Source organism: Rhinoderma darwinii, chromosome 1 (genome assembly GCF_050947455.1).
Source record: "Rhinoderma darwinii isolate aRhiDar2 chromosome 1, aRhiDar2.hap1, whole genome shotgun sequence".
Lineage (NCBI taxonomy): Eukaryota > Metazoa > Chordata > Amphibia > Anura > Rhinodermatidae > Rhinoderma > Rhinoderma darwinii.
This window is the reverse complement of record NC_134687.1, coordinates 418706374-418721727: the sequence shown is the minus strand read 5'-3', so window position 1 is coordinate 418721727 and position 15354 is coordinate 418706374. Positions and strand designations below refer to the sequence as shown.

General features: G+C 42.6%; 1 protein-coding gene across 1 annotated transcript in view; it reads right to left on the bottom strand.

Moving 5' to 3' along the window:
* Window positions 1-15354, bottom strand: part of PLA2G4C (phospholipase A2 group IVC) — a 69347-nt gene that overhangs the window by 36806 nt on the left and 17187 nt on the right. Inside the window, exons 6-10 of the mRNA XM_075825551.1 lie at window positions 11879-11929; window positions 11438-11447; window positions 9863-9924; window positions 3600-3683; window positions 1357-1452 (exon numbers count right to left, since the gene is read on the bottom strand). Of these exons, the coding sequence (XP_075681666.1) occupies window positions 1357-1452; window positions 3600-3683; window positions 9863-9924; window positions 11438-11447; window positions 11879-11929 (303 nt within the window). The remainder of the gene's footprint in view (window positions 1-1356; window positions 1453-3599; window positions 3684-9862; window positions 9925-11437; window positions 11448-11878; window positions 11930-15354) is intronic.

The following is a 15354-nucleotide window of genomic DNA, read 5'->3' as shown; positions in this document are numbered from 1 at the left end:
ACCATTTTGGAGTAGATGCGACTTTTTGATCACTTTTTATCACATTTTTTTAAAGTCAGTATTCACAGAAAACAGCAATTTTTCCATAGTTTTTTATTAATTTTTTTACGGCGTTCACCGTGCGGGTTAAATAATGTAATAGATTTATAGTCGGGGTCGTTACGGACGTGGCGATACCAAATATGTGTAACTTTTTAACTTTATTTTGTTTTTTTAATAGTAAAGCATTTTGTAAGGGGAAAAGCTGTGTTTTTCATTTTTTTTCACATTTTTTTTTTAATTAACTTTATTAAACTTTTTTTTCACTTTTTTACTAGTCCCACTAGGGGACTATAATATGCGATTCTGCGATCGCATTTATAATACACTGCAATACTTTTGTATTGCAGTGTATTACTGCCTGTCCGTTTAACACGGACAGGCATCTGCTAGGTCATTATTAGACCCCCGGCTGCCATTAGAGACACAGACACTCGGCGATCGTATCGCCGGGTGTCGGTGGGAGAGAGAGGGAGCTCCCTCCCTCTCTCCAAAACCACTCAGATGCGGTGCTCGCTATTGAGCACCGCATCTGAGGGGTTAAACGTGTGAGATCGATACTAATATCGATCTCACACGGCAGAGCAGGGACGCTCCCAGCCCTCAGCTGCCTCTAGCAGATTTGACAGCTCCCTGCTCTGTTTACTTATTCCGATGCCGCGATGTAAAAAGTCTATGGCATCGGAATAAGGCCCGTTAGTGGCCGACGTAGAAACACGATGGGCTGGTCACCAACGGGTTAAACATACACACACACACACACACACACACACACACACACACACACACACACACATTAATATATCAATGTTTATGCATCACAGATTGCAGTTACCAGTTTGTTTTTAACCACAAGAAATTGGTCAGAATGCAGAAAGCATTTACATCTATCAGATTAAAAATGTGTATTATAACCCATAAATATGAAAAACTCATACCACAAATATTAAAAATCAATAGCAGTCAGTATAGCACAAGTTAAAATCTGATCACATTATATATACTACGGTGTTGTTCACACAGTGCAGAATAGATGCAGATTTTGCATATATTTATTAAGCCAAAACCAGAATTGGATCCAGGAGAGGAGACGCTTTAATTCATTCGTTTATATATATTTTGAATTTAGGTTCCGTTTCAGGTTGTGCCCTAAAAAATACATGCAATATCTGCATCAAATCTGCACTGTGTGGCCTATGAGAGGACTTTCTTCTCTTTTTATGAAGACAAATTATAATGCATGTCACAATATTTTTGTTTTTGTACCTCCTTACCACATTATTCAGCAAAACACAAAGGTTTGTTCAAATTCCCTACACAGCATTTCCACCTCTGTATCTGTCATTCTAGCCAGATCATGGCTTGAGAGAAATTCGACGAGTTTTCGGCATCCATCGCATAAGCAGATTCCATCTATAATGTAAAAACAAACGAAAAAACATATGTACCCACATATCTGGCACGCAGTCCACAAATACAGTCCGTAGTGCAACCATAGTACATCTGTATTTACGGATCCGCATAAAAAAAAAGCGAGGCTACTAATGATGTCACCAACATATCCCATCCCCTTAAAGATGTCACATGATTGCTCTTGCGACATTTTCTTGGGGAATCCCCTGCCGTCACATAGAAACACTTTCCCAAATACGGACGGCTATGGATGCACATCTATAGCCGTCTGCAATTTTTCACATGCCCATTGAATTCTATTGCAATTGCGGACAGGAATAGTACATGTTCTTTATTTTGCGGATCATTTCTACGGCCCAGACACACTCTGAGGAGTACTGAAGAACGCTCTGTGAAGCCTCACAGACATCACTGGTTCATAGGCTTCCAGCCTGGCTTAGCAGCTTTTCGCAGTCTACATGCTGCTTTTGTGTGGAAGATCTACACCTCGCAGTAAGGAATCACAGAAAATTGAGATATATGTGCACCCTGTCATTGGGAGCTCCATTGGATCGAAAGTGTAATTTGAGGAATTGAATCAGAGCAACGGAAGTGCTGAATTTGAGATTGAATTTGAGATCAGGGAAACCCTACTCCAGTGCAGTCAGCCTATTGATGGAAAACTGTTTTATAAGAACTGTGCTTCAATCTGTGAAGTTTTCTGCAACTTGCTATGGTAAAGGAACCGTAAGTTTATTTGTTCGACTTTACTACAGTCTCCTACCCATCATTTGACCTACACCATCAAGGGCAAGTCATCTTCCCCCAGAAAAGAGACATTTAAACAGGGTGTACCCCAGAGGATCAACTACCACCATCATCTAAGTGCAACCCCCTCATCACTGTGCCAGTCCTAAGAGTGTGGGAGATCTAGTGGAGGCGAACCCTGCCACCGTAAACAGACCGAGAGTACCACTACTCCCAACGTCCTGCCTGCCAGCTGTCCCTCTGGGTCAAACCGCACACAACCTGGGTTGCTGCATTTGTATAATGCTAGCCCATGGGTTCATCGTATTTCGCTAAAACACAGTATGAAAGAGGCCATAATGACATGCCCAGAAGTCTGTTTTGCACAAATTGTGTAGTTAATTTGCATGTGCATCTAAATGTTATTTTAGCTAGTCTCAACTTTTTCGTATTGTTTTAGTTAGGAGGTCACATTAGTAATGGGGTATTATGGTTTCAGCAAATAAAGCTTATTCATTGTATAATGAAACGTAGAATTTTCCAACTTCCAGTATCAATTTATATGGTTTTCAAGATCTCTCTTCCTAAACATTCATTTTTTACTTAAAGGAAAAAAAAAATAATCTGTCCTGGTCATGTAATGATCACATAGGCGTAGTTACAGTTACATTACAGTTCTCAGAGTTGTGTCTTGTATTGAGTCATATATCTGTGTGATCAGCACATGACCAGGACAGATTCTACAACTTTTCCTTACACAGTGAATAAGCTTTATTTGCTGTAACCATAATACCTCTTTAAATAATGCCTGCACAATGCTAGGCTTTAAAGGGGTGTTCTCATTATGACAACCCTTATTCGAATTCCTCATTAGGCTCAGGACCCCCCTTTATGAGCAACAGCAGAGCACCATTGCAATCATACACATCTGAAATAATAATGAGAGCTAAGCAGTTACTTTAGGTATCCATGTGTTTAGGAACACCACCAAAATTTAGGCTATGCCAACACGACGATTAAAAATTGCAAGCAAATCCCATGAAATCACAGTCACAGTGACCTAATTCTTGTAATTCTTGTAATATTAAGGCCTTATTCAGACGGCCGTGTTCATTCCGTGATGTACGGTCCATGTGTCGGCCGTATTACCCAGACTGACCACAGTTCAGGGAGTCAGGCTCCTAGTATTATTCATAATGCTAGGAGTCACTGCCTCCCCGCGGGAATACTCTCCTGTATTGAAAACATGATTACAGTACCGGACAGTAATTCCATGGGGAGGCAACTATGATGCTAGGAGTCCAGCTCCCTGAATTGTGTTCGGTATAGGAAATACAGCCGTCACATGGTCCGAATATCATGGATCGAACACCGTTCTCTGAAGAAGGCCTAATAGTCACAAGGTCACTTGCCTTACATACCTGAGTCCAGTGACTCTTCAATACTTGATAGAAGAGAAACCTCCTCATTGTCGGACTCTGTAGAAATTGAATAAAATAGCCTATGTCAATTTTAAAATCCTAGGAAACGTACAATGTTACAGACACATATAAAACATAGAAATATGAAAGGTGGAACAAATGTAACCCTCACGATTTATAGCTTGGGGGAAATTGGTCTATTTGGGATCTAAAAATAATAGACCTCTTTGTCCAGACTGGTCAATGTTTAACGGTGTGCTAAAACGCATCATGGTCAGAACTCGAAGGACTCCTGATGGGCTTTTTAAAATACTCAGATTTAGTGTAATGTAGATTTGGTAGATAATTCTTCTTTTCTTACCTTTATTTATAATAGTGTTTGAAAAACTTCTTAGAATTTTGTCTGTTGAAAAAAAATCGCTAATTAAATAATTCATTACGGACAAGATGATCACTTGTCACGGTGCTCGCTTCCATATAACAATAACTTACAGAGAACAGTGGGAAAATATCAAAGGTGAAGCAAATTTGATCCTCAGGATTTATCTCAAGGGAATTTGGTCTATTTGGCATCTAGAGATATCTAAAGATTATCTAAAGATAATATAGACCTCCCTGTCCACACTAGACAATGTTTAAATCTATGCCAAAATGCATCATGCTCCAGAACTTAAAGGGAATGTGTTGCCAGCAAAAAATGTATTTTTTTTTAGTTAAACAATTAGTGTGTAGGTGATTAAACATTGTTCTAATTTTTTTTATTTTTTTTCACGAGTCAGGAAATATTATAAATTAGATTCTAATTTATAATATTTCCCAGCACTGGTCACTAGATGGAGCAATTCCCAAAATTGCAGCATTGCATGTGGTAAAGCAACCACATTGCTTTATGCTGCAAAATTGTGAAAAAATCCCTCGCTCTAGTGAGCTCTCAGAATCCCCCCCTCCATTATCCTGGCTAGTGCCGGGAGAAACGAAGGGATTGAACGGTCTAACCTCCTACACTGTGTGTCGCCATTTTTTGAGCTAACACACAGTGTAGAAGGTTAACATACAGTAGTAAAAACACACTGAAACACGAACATACATAGAAATCACTTACCTGCTCCTGTCGCCGCCGCTCCCTCCGGTCCGTCCGCTCCGTCTGCTGCCGCTGCTCCAAGTGCACAAGTCCGGAAGTCGCAACCGGAAGTAGTAATCTTACTGTCCGGCCGCGACTTCCGGTCCACAGGAAAATGGCGCCTGACGGCGCGCAGTTCAACTTGGACGGCGTACACCATAGTGGATGGAACGGGCCCCGTTCGCATTCACTATGGGACTGGGGCTGCCGTATTCCATGTCTGTATGTGTCGTTAATCGACACATACAGAAATGGAGTAAAAAATGGCAGCCCACATAGGGAAGAAAAAGTGTAAAAATAAAAAAAAGTAAAACACAAACACACAAATAAATATAAAAGTTTTTAATAAAAGACTAAAATCAAACTGATGTTAAAATTTTTTTTTTTTCGTGACACTATTCCTTTAAGGGAAATTCCGCAGTAGCAACAAAGTGAATGAGATTTAGAAATCTGATGCCCATACTGTGGAAAAAAAGAAAAGTCGTGCGGAAAGTGTTTGTGGTGAAATTTTCAATTCCACAGCATGTCAATTTATGCTTAGTATTCTATGCGGAGATGCTGAGTGTTTAGCCTTCAGGGTATGTTCACACGCAGTGTTTTCAGGCGTATTTCGGGCATTTACGCCTCAAAAAACGACTGAAAAAACAGAAGCTGAACGCCTACAAACATCTGCCCATTGAAATGGGAAAAACAGCATTTAGTTCATACGGGGCATCTTTTTAAGCCTCTGTTTCAAAAAACGGAGCGTAAAAAGGCGCTCCGTTAGGCTATGTTCACACAGAGTTTTTTGACGAGTTTTTTGACGTGGAAACCGTGCCGCAAAACTCGTCAAAAACGAACCCGAAAATGCCTCCCCTATCTTCGGGCGTTTACGCCTCTGACTTCCCATTGACTTCAATGGGAGGCAGAGAAAGCGTATTTCGTGGCAATTTATGCCCGCGGCGCTCAATGGCCGCGGGCGAAAAACGCTGCGAAAATCGGCGTGCAGGGAGAGGAAAATCTGCCTCAAACTTCCAAACGGAAATTTGAGGCAGAAATTCCGCCTGCAAAAAACTCTGTGTGAACATAGCCTGAAAAGAAGTAGCATGAGGCGTTTTTTGGAGCTGATTTTCCATTGAACACTAGGAATAACGCCTCAAAAAACGCCTCAAAAGAAGCTCCAAATTAATTGAAGCTTCATTTTCAGCTTCAAAAACGCCTGAAAATCAGAGGCTGTTTTCTCTGAAAACAGCTCCGTATTTTCAGACGTTTTTGGTTAAGCGTGTGAACATACCCTTAGGCCGGATTCACACGAGCGTGTGCTTTTTGCGTGCGCAAAAGGCACTTAACAGCTCCATGTATCAGCCCCGTATGATGCGCGGCTGCGTGATTTTCGCACAGCCGCCATCATTATGACACTCCGTTTGGATGTTTGTAAACAGAAAAGCACGTGGTGCTTTTCTGTTTTCATTCATAGTTTGACAGCTGTTCCGTGCTTCCGTGTGCTGCGCGTGATTTTCACGCACCCATTGACTTCAATGGGTGCGTGATGCACGAAATACGCACAAATCACGGACATGTCGTGACTTTTTCGCAGCGGACTCACGCTGCGTAAAAATCACGCAACTGTCTGCATGGCCCCATAGACTAATATAGGTCAGTGCGACGCGCGTGAAAATCACGCGTGTTGCACGGACGTATATCCCGTGCGTCTGAATAAGCCCTTAGGGTATGTTCACACGCAGTGACTAGAAACGTCTGAAAATACAGAGCTGTTTTCAGGTGAAAACAGCTTATGATTTTCAGACGTTTTTTTAACAACTCGCGTTTTTCGCAGCGTTTTTTTTACGGCCATTTTTGGAGCTGTTTTTCAATGGAGTCAAGAAACGTCCCAAGAAGTGTCCTGCACTTCTTTTGACGAGCCGTCATTTTACGCGCCGTATTTTGACAGCGACGCGTAAAATAAAGGCTCTTAGGAACAGAACATCTTAATTCCCATTGAAAGCAAAGGGCAGATGTTTGCAGGCGTATTAGGGGCGTTTTTCAGGCGTAAGTCGAGGCGTAAAACGCCCGAATTACGCCTGAAAACACTGCGTGTGAACATACCCTTGACTTCAATAGGAAGCATAAATTCTGCGATTTGTTTTGTTGCGTTTTTTACAGCGTTTACGAAGCAGAAGTGCAGTAAAAACCGCTGGAAAATCCACAAGTGCACATATACTTATTTACTAATCAACACTAAATCCACAGGTGAAACTGCTCCTGAGAAAACTGCAGCAATAATGTACTATTTGGTGCGGAATTCTGTGACTGATTTACCAGAAAATCAGCAGCGTATCCTGTGTCTGAGAACATACCCTTAAGGCCAGGTTCTCACCGGACGGATACGCTGCGTAAAAATCACGCAGCGTGTCCGACCTGGAACCCGCAGGACTTTCCGCCTGAAAAATTCCGCTGCGGAAGAAAGCCGTTCATACTTACCCCCTCCCTCCTCTGACGTCCGCTCCGGCATCCCTGGATGACGTTGCAGGCCATGTGACACTGCAGCCTGTGATTGGCTGCAGCGGTCACATGGGATGCAACGTCATCCCAGGAGGCCGGACTGCAGGAAGAAGGAGGGCGTTCTGGGCAAGTATGATTTTTTTTTCTCTGTTGCAATTTTCCAGCGTAAACGCTCCGATTACACCGCAAAAGTCACAACGCTTGGCTTTCTGTTGTGTGTTTTGATCCCCATTGAATTCAATGGGGAAAACCCTCAACAAAAAAACAGCATAAATTAACGTTTACGCTGCATTTTTTTCCGCACACAATTTAGTTGCGGAAATTCCGCAGCGCTTACGCTACATGGGAACCCGGCCTAATAGACTTTTTTAAGCGCTCAGATTCAGTGTCATGTAGGTTTTCGTGAATAATTCTTCTTTTCTTACCTTTATTTTCCAATGGGATATGGGACATTTTAAGAATAAAGTCTGTTAAAAAAAAAATCTAATTAAATAATTCATTGAAAATTGCGTTCTACCATATAACAATAAATTAAAGAGAACAAATGGGAAAAATTTGGAAAGACTGGATCTCAGAACATATGCAGCTGATTGTTACATAGTTACATAGTTAGTACGGTTGAAAGACATGTCCATCAAGTTCAACCAAGGGACGGGAAAAGGGAAGGTAAAAATTTCTACACATAGGAGTTGATATTTTTTTGTTCTAGGAAATGATCTAAGCCTTTTTTAAAGCCATCTACTGTCCCTGCTGTGACCAGCTCCTGCGGCACTTAACAGCTCCGTGTGTCATGTTCATATGGTGATTTTCACGCAGCCGCCATCATTATGACACTCTGTATGTTTGTAAACAGAAAAGCACGTGGTGCTTTTCTGTTTACATTCATTTTTTACTGCTGTTGCGCGAATAACGCGCGTCCCACGGAAGTGCTTCCATGTGGTGCGCGTGATTTTCACGCACCCATTGACTTCAATGGGTGCGTGATGCGCGAAAAACGCAGAAATATAGAACCTGTCGTGAGTTTTACGCAGCGGACTCACGCTGCGCAAAAATCACGGACAGTCTGCACGGCCCCATAGATTTGCATAGGTCCGTGCGACCCGCGTGAAATTCACGCGGGTTGCACGGACGCAAATCACGTTAGTGTAAATCCGCCCTAAAGGCTTGTCGCCTCTGCAGCTTGAACCTTTTTTTCTCCAGACGGAGGGAGTGCCCCCTTGTTTTTTGAGGGTTTTTTACATGGAACAGGATTTCACCATATGTTTTGTATGTGCCATTAATATATTTATATAAGTTAATCATGTCCCCCCTTAGTCGTCTTTTTTCAAGACTAAATAGGTTTAAAGAGGCTCTGTCACCACATTATAAGTGCCCTATATTGTACATAATGTGATCGGCGCTGTAATGTAGATAACAGCAGTGTTTTTTTATTTAGAAAAACGATCTATTTTCACCAAGTTATGACCTATTTTAGCTTTATGCTAATGAATTTCTTAATGGACAACTGGCCATGTTTTTACTTTTGGCCAAGTGGGTGTTGTACAGAGGAGTGTATGACGCTGACCAATCAGTGACCAATCACCGTCATACACTCCCCCCTATTCATTTACTCTGCACATAGTGATCCTGCGTTGTTCACTATGTGCAGTCACATACACACACATTATTTTTACTGAAGCGTCTTGACAGTGAATAGACATTCCTTCCAGCCAGGACGGGATGCCTATTCACAATCCCGACACTTCGGTAACGTTTGTGTGGTACTTACAGCACAGCAAGTGTAATCTCGCTGTAAACTGTCTGTAAGCGTGATCTCGCGAGATTATGCTTGCTGTGCTGTAAGTTCCACACAAACGTTACCGAAGTGTCGGGATTGTGAATAGGCATCCCGTCCTGGCTGGAAGCGATGTCTATTCACTGTCAAGACACTTCAGTAATGTTAATGTGTGAGTAAGTGACTGCACATAGTGATCTAGTAAGATCACTATGTGCTGTGTAAATGCCCACTTGGTCAAATAGTAAAACACGCCCAGTTGTCTATTAAGAAAGCCATTAGCATAAACCTAAAATCGCTCATAACTTGGTGAAAATAGATTTTTGTCACCTACATTACAGGGCCCATCTCCTTATGTAGGAGATAGGCCACTTATAATGTGGTGACAGAGTCTCTTTAATTCTTTTACTCTTACCTCATAACTTAGATTCTCCATGCCCCTTATTAGCTTCGTTGCTCTTCTTCGTATTTTTTCCAACTCCAGGGCATTCTTTCTATGAACTGGAGCCCAGAACTGAACTGCATATTCCAGATGAGGCCTCACTAATGCTAATTTGGAGTTTGTAGAAGTCAGGACCATGCTTCATGTTATATTGCTTGCAGCATCGAGGACTGCAGACTTTTGTACAGTTCTTAACAGTAGACTACTACCATGCAGAGATGTAAAATGAAGGTCATCGGCCCCAGTGTAAAATCTGTAACAGCCAGGGCCCCCAACTTACTATGTGCCAATTATAATACTGGCCTCTTCTTATGTGGCACTAGGATCTGGGTGTGACTGTTTCCTCTGGCCCTCTTTTAGAATGCCCCTGGTACTATGGCCATTACTTCTACTTGATTAGTGTCTGCTATGAAATATTACATATATATCGCTTAATTAACTTTAATAAAACTTGCCTTTAATGCTTTGTCTGATTAAAGTACTACTTGCAGGCGCGCTGCCCCACAACCTAGGGATGAAAATAAAAAAAGGGTTATATCAAACCATCCAATTTCCACAGATATATAATCATCACACATATTATACATTATATATATATACCCCAGAAGTAAATCCAGCAGCACTCCGGTAATCAAGGTGAAAAAAAGTGGTTTATTGTGCCAACATGGCAAGTGCAACGTTTCCGTCCCACCTCGGGACCTTTTTTGAAGCATGTACACTCCAGTACTTTAAAACACAGAAAAAGGCCATACTTGCAAATGGACACAGCCAGGTCAGAAAATGCTGATGAAGGAGTGAGCAGGTGCTTTAAATAATAATAGCCACTCCCACTGGTCTTGAGGGGAGTGGTGTGTGGTGCATGGGATGTGTAGTAAGAAATAATAAATGAATAGTGTGTGTGTGCAAGTGTAATACTATGAGTGAAATATAGGGGGCAGTAATGAGTAAAGTGCCTCAATAGAAATAAAATGGATAATGGGGTGCAAGTGTGTGAAACATGGAGGGATAGTGTGTACGTCATGAGGCACAACGTGTATAGCCAGGTAGAAGCCTATTTGTGACGCCTTGATAGTTCATAGAGCGGGCTACCCTGCTTGCTATGCCAAACAACAACACACCATGCTCTCCCAGCATCAAAGACCCAGCTGTGTCCAAGAGAAGCGAATATATGTAGTAATGAAAAATACCTGGGGTATTAGTAATCATTTTGGCCAAAAGGACGCAAGCTCGCAATCCACGACAAGGATCCCCAGACTTGCGAGTCCCTAACTCCTCAAATGGAACAGAACGTTCCTGATGTACAAACAGAACCGATAAAAACAAGGGGACATATATGAAAACACAGAAAAAGGCCATACTTGCAAATGGACACAGCCAGGTCAGAAAATGCTGATGAAGGAGTGAGCAGGTGCTTTAAATAATAATAGCCACTCCCACTGGTCTTGAGGGGAGTGGTGTGTGGTGCATGGGATGTGTAGTAAGAAATAATAAATGAATAGTGTGTGTGTGCAAGTGTAATACTATGAGTGAAATATAGGGGGCAGTAATGAGTAAAGTGCCTCAATAGAAATAAAATGGATAATGGGGTGCAAGTGTGTGAAACATGGAGGGATAGTGTGTACGTCATGAGGCACAACGTGTATAGCCAGGTAGAAGCCTATTTGTGACGCCTTGATAGTTCATAGAGCGGGCTACCCTGCTTGCTATGCCAAACAACAACACACCATGCTCTCCCAGCATCAAAGACCCAGCTGTGTCCAAGAGAAGCGAATATATGTAGTAATGAAAAATACCTGGGGTATTAGTAATCATTTTGGCCAAAAGGACGCAAGCTCGCAATCCACGACAAGGATCCCCAGACTTGCGAGTCCCTAACTCCTCAAATGGAACAGAACGTTACTTTAGCACTATATGTCAACTCAATTTCTTGCAGTCCCCCATCCCCCAACAGCTACTACTTATTCCATGAGAAGGCACAAAATTATTAAAAAATTATTAGAAATTAAGACTGGTATTGCCACCTTTGAGCTGCTTGTGACAGAAACACGGGCAAATTACAAATGCCAACTCTGGGGCAGAAAGGGCACGGGATATACTTGATTAAAGGGTTTTGTTTGGTATTGCGCTAAGCTCCATTGAAGTGAATGAGGCGGAGCTGCAATACCACACATAACCTGTGGACAGCTATGGCACCGTTTTTGGAAGAAAGCATCTAAATGTTGTTTTCTTTAAATCCTGGATAACTTCTTTAAGAAACTATGGTAGACTTTATTTAGGCTCATGAAAAATTCAGAACAAAGACGTATGTAGGTGTTTACTAGAAAAATGAAAAATACAAATAAGTGAACCTCTAGTGATTAGCAAGACACTAATATTTGAGCTTTATAAATGAAAACGAATGTAGTCTTGGATTGTTCGTTGGTTGTTGTGGATTTTCACCTTTGCGTCTCCTCATAGCTTACCTATGTATGCAGGAAAACCAACCAGGTGTGGCGTGAACTCGAACCAGGTCCCTATGATAAAGTTCACAATTACCACAATAGTAAATACAGTCACTGTGTGTCTGGTAAATTATTAGCAGAATGACCTTTAAATCACTATATAATAGCTTCTGTAATACACATTTATTATGGATACCACATTTTCTCATAGAGGCTAGAACATATTTACCTGTAATAAGTACCCAAACTTTTCATATATGCAATCTGTGGTGACCTGCAATTTATTAGATTGAGTAAGTAGCAACTCCCTTTACCATTAGGGTATGTTCACACGAGGGTGTCCGTAACGGCTGAAATTACGGTGATGTTTCAGCCTGAAAACATCCCCGTAATTTCAGCCGTAACGGCATGTGCAGGCGCTTGAACGCCGCGTCCATTACGGACGTAATTGGCGCTGCTATTCATTGGAGTCAATGAATAACGGCTCCAATTACGGCCAAAGAAGTGACAGGTCACTTCTTTGATGCGGGCGTCTATTTACGCGCCGTCATTTGACAGCGGCGCGTAAATTACGCCTCGTGTGAACAGACAAACGTCTGCCCATTGCTTTCAATGGGCAGATGTTTGTCAGCGCTATTGAGGCGCTATTTTCGGACGTAATTCGGGGCAAAAACGCCCGAATTACGTCCGTAATTAGTGCGTGTGAACATACCCTTTTAGAAACACTGTTTGTAGCCATAGGACTCTCACAAATTCCAATAATATCATGTATGGTTGTACGGGATTCCATGTGGTTGCCTGGCTGACCCGTCAGCGGATGCAGAAAATTAGAGAGTATCCCCCACTTTTTTCTTAATAAACGCATTTTTGAGGTAGGAGCTCCATAATAGCAAGAAGGGACCCATCACACTCAGTGCTGCACTCTTTCATCTCATAGTTCCATTGAGTTTGATTAAGCTTGTATGTGACTCTAAGGGCTAGTCCACACGTGGCGTAAATACTGTGGATTTTCTACAACGTATTTTGTTGTGGAAAATCCGTAGCATAATACAGTAGCAGAGGAGTGAATGATATTTTAAGAAATCTCATCCACACGCTGTGTACGTGATATGTGGAGTTTCCGCACACAAATTGACCTGCGGTGCGTTTTTTTTAAGCCGCAGCATGTCAATTGTGGTTGCGGAATCGCCGGTTGTTTGTAGCGGGTTTTCCCCATTGAATTCAATGGAGATCTATAACCTGCAACAAATAGTTGAGTGTTGTGACTTTTGCGACGGAAATCACAACTTAGAAAAAAACAAAAAAACCTTATACTTACCTCTGACGTTCTGCAGGCCATTCTCCTGGGATGATGTTTCATCCCATGTGACAGCTGCAGCCAATCACAGGCTGTAGCGGCGTTCACATGGGATTAAACGTCATCCCAGGAGACTGGCCTGTATGTCATCCCATGTGACTGTCGCCTGTGATTGGCTGCAGCGGTCTCCTGGGATGAAACATCATCCCAGGAGACTGGCCTGCAGAACGTCATCAAGGAGGCTGGCTAGATGCTGCAGTTTTCCGCAGCTGACATTCCGGGCAAAAACTTGCACCACAATTTGGTGCAGTTTTTCACCCGTAATTCCCTGTGGCCACCAGGCCGGATACGCTGTGTACCTTTACGCACCGTATCCGCTCCGTGTGAACTTAGCCTAAAGGTTAAGTGTTATCCAGAGTAAAGTAACTTTCTTGTTTGAAGGAACACTAAACCAAGAAATGAGTGATAAAAGTAAACAAGAGATAATTACATTGCTACATACACTATATGAAGGAAAGTATTGGCATTCCTACACATCACACCTACAGGAGCTTTTATGACATCCCATTCTAAATCCATAGACATTAATATGGAGTTGGCCCCCCCTTTGGAGCTAAAGCCAACTGTATCTGTGGGAGTTTTTGCTCATTCATCCAAAAGAACATTTGTGAGTTCAGACACTGGTGTTGGATGAGAGGGCCTGGCTCGCAATCTCTTTTTTAGTTCATCCCAAAGGTGTTTGATGGAGTTGAGGTCAGAGCTCTGTGCAGGCCAGTCAATATCACCCAATCATGCCTTTATGGACCTGGCTTTGTGTACTGGGGCACATTCATGCTGGAATAGAAAAGGGCTTTCCCCAAACTGTTCCCACAAATTTGGAAGCGTACCTTAATGTCTTATACAATGCATCTAAAAATACAATGAAATCAAATTTAATATGTTTCTTTGAGTGCTCTATTTACGGCCCCCGACGGCTGGAGCTCGGATAGCCTGGCCAATTACCAACGCTCAATCTGACATCCACCCATCGTGGGCACTTAAAATAGTTATTTCCTGCTATTATGTTGTACTCTCTTTGAGCAATTTGGTATTCTGATGTTTTAAATTTAGGGTCAAATCTTGCTATACATATATAATAATTTGTTTTATGCCAATGGCTATAGCCTTCATTTGGGGGGGGGGGGGGGTATAGATGTTTGGGTGTCCGCCTCTGGGTGTTGGGGATCAGGTCACAGGCCACTTATGTGGTCCCTGACCTGCTCCCTACCACCCTGGGCCTGGTACAGGTCTGTCTTTGGTAGTAGGGACCCAGTCGGTGGCCTTTATATTGTCCCTGACTGGCTCCTTGCTATCACGTACAGATATCTCCTTAGCACTCCACCAACAGTTTTCTGGTTAATTTCCCTATGACATTAATAGTCGATAAAGAATTGCTGTTTACTCAACTTTGGTGAGATATATAGGGGTTCTCGGCTCCCTGGTGGTGGGGACCAGGTCTTGAGCCATTTATGGTTCCTGTCGTGCTTCCTGCCGCCATGGACCTTTTGTCTCCCGATTTCTCCCAGGTTGGGAAACACTTTTATGTACTCTTTTGGGAGGACCCTTGGGCCCAGTCTTGGATGGTGGGGACCCGGTCTGTGGTTAAACTTTTGGGCCCAGACTGGCTCCTTGCCAGCATTGATAGTATACCTAGAGTGGCCTTTTTTTAAATTGGAGTGGGACCAGTGTCTGATCTAATATATATTTTGGAAAGTTTGTTTGAAGCCCGATTTTTCATTGGTTTAATAGCAGTCCATGTGACCGCTGCAGCCTGTGATTGGCTGCAGTGGTCACATGGGATGAAACGTCATCCCGGGAGGCCGGACTGGAGGAAGAAGCAGGAGTTCTGTGTAAGTTAACTTTTAATACTTTTAACTCCAGCGGTAGTCACTATCCCGGGTGCTGAAAGAGTTACTGCCGATCAGTTAACTCATTCAGCACCCTGTACAGTGACTATCACCTGACATCGCCTAGCAACGCTCCCGTAATTACGGGTACGCACACGTAGCCACCCATAATTACGGGAGCCCGATAGACATATGGGCCTGCCCGTGCCGTAATTACGGCCTGAAATAGGACATGTTCTATATTTTTCAACGGCCCGAGCACCTTCCCGTAAGCAAACGGGAAGGTGCCCGCGGCCAATAGGAGTCTATGGGCC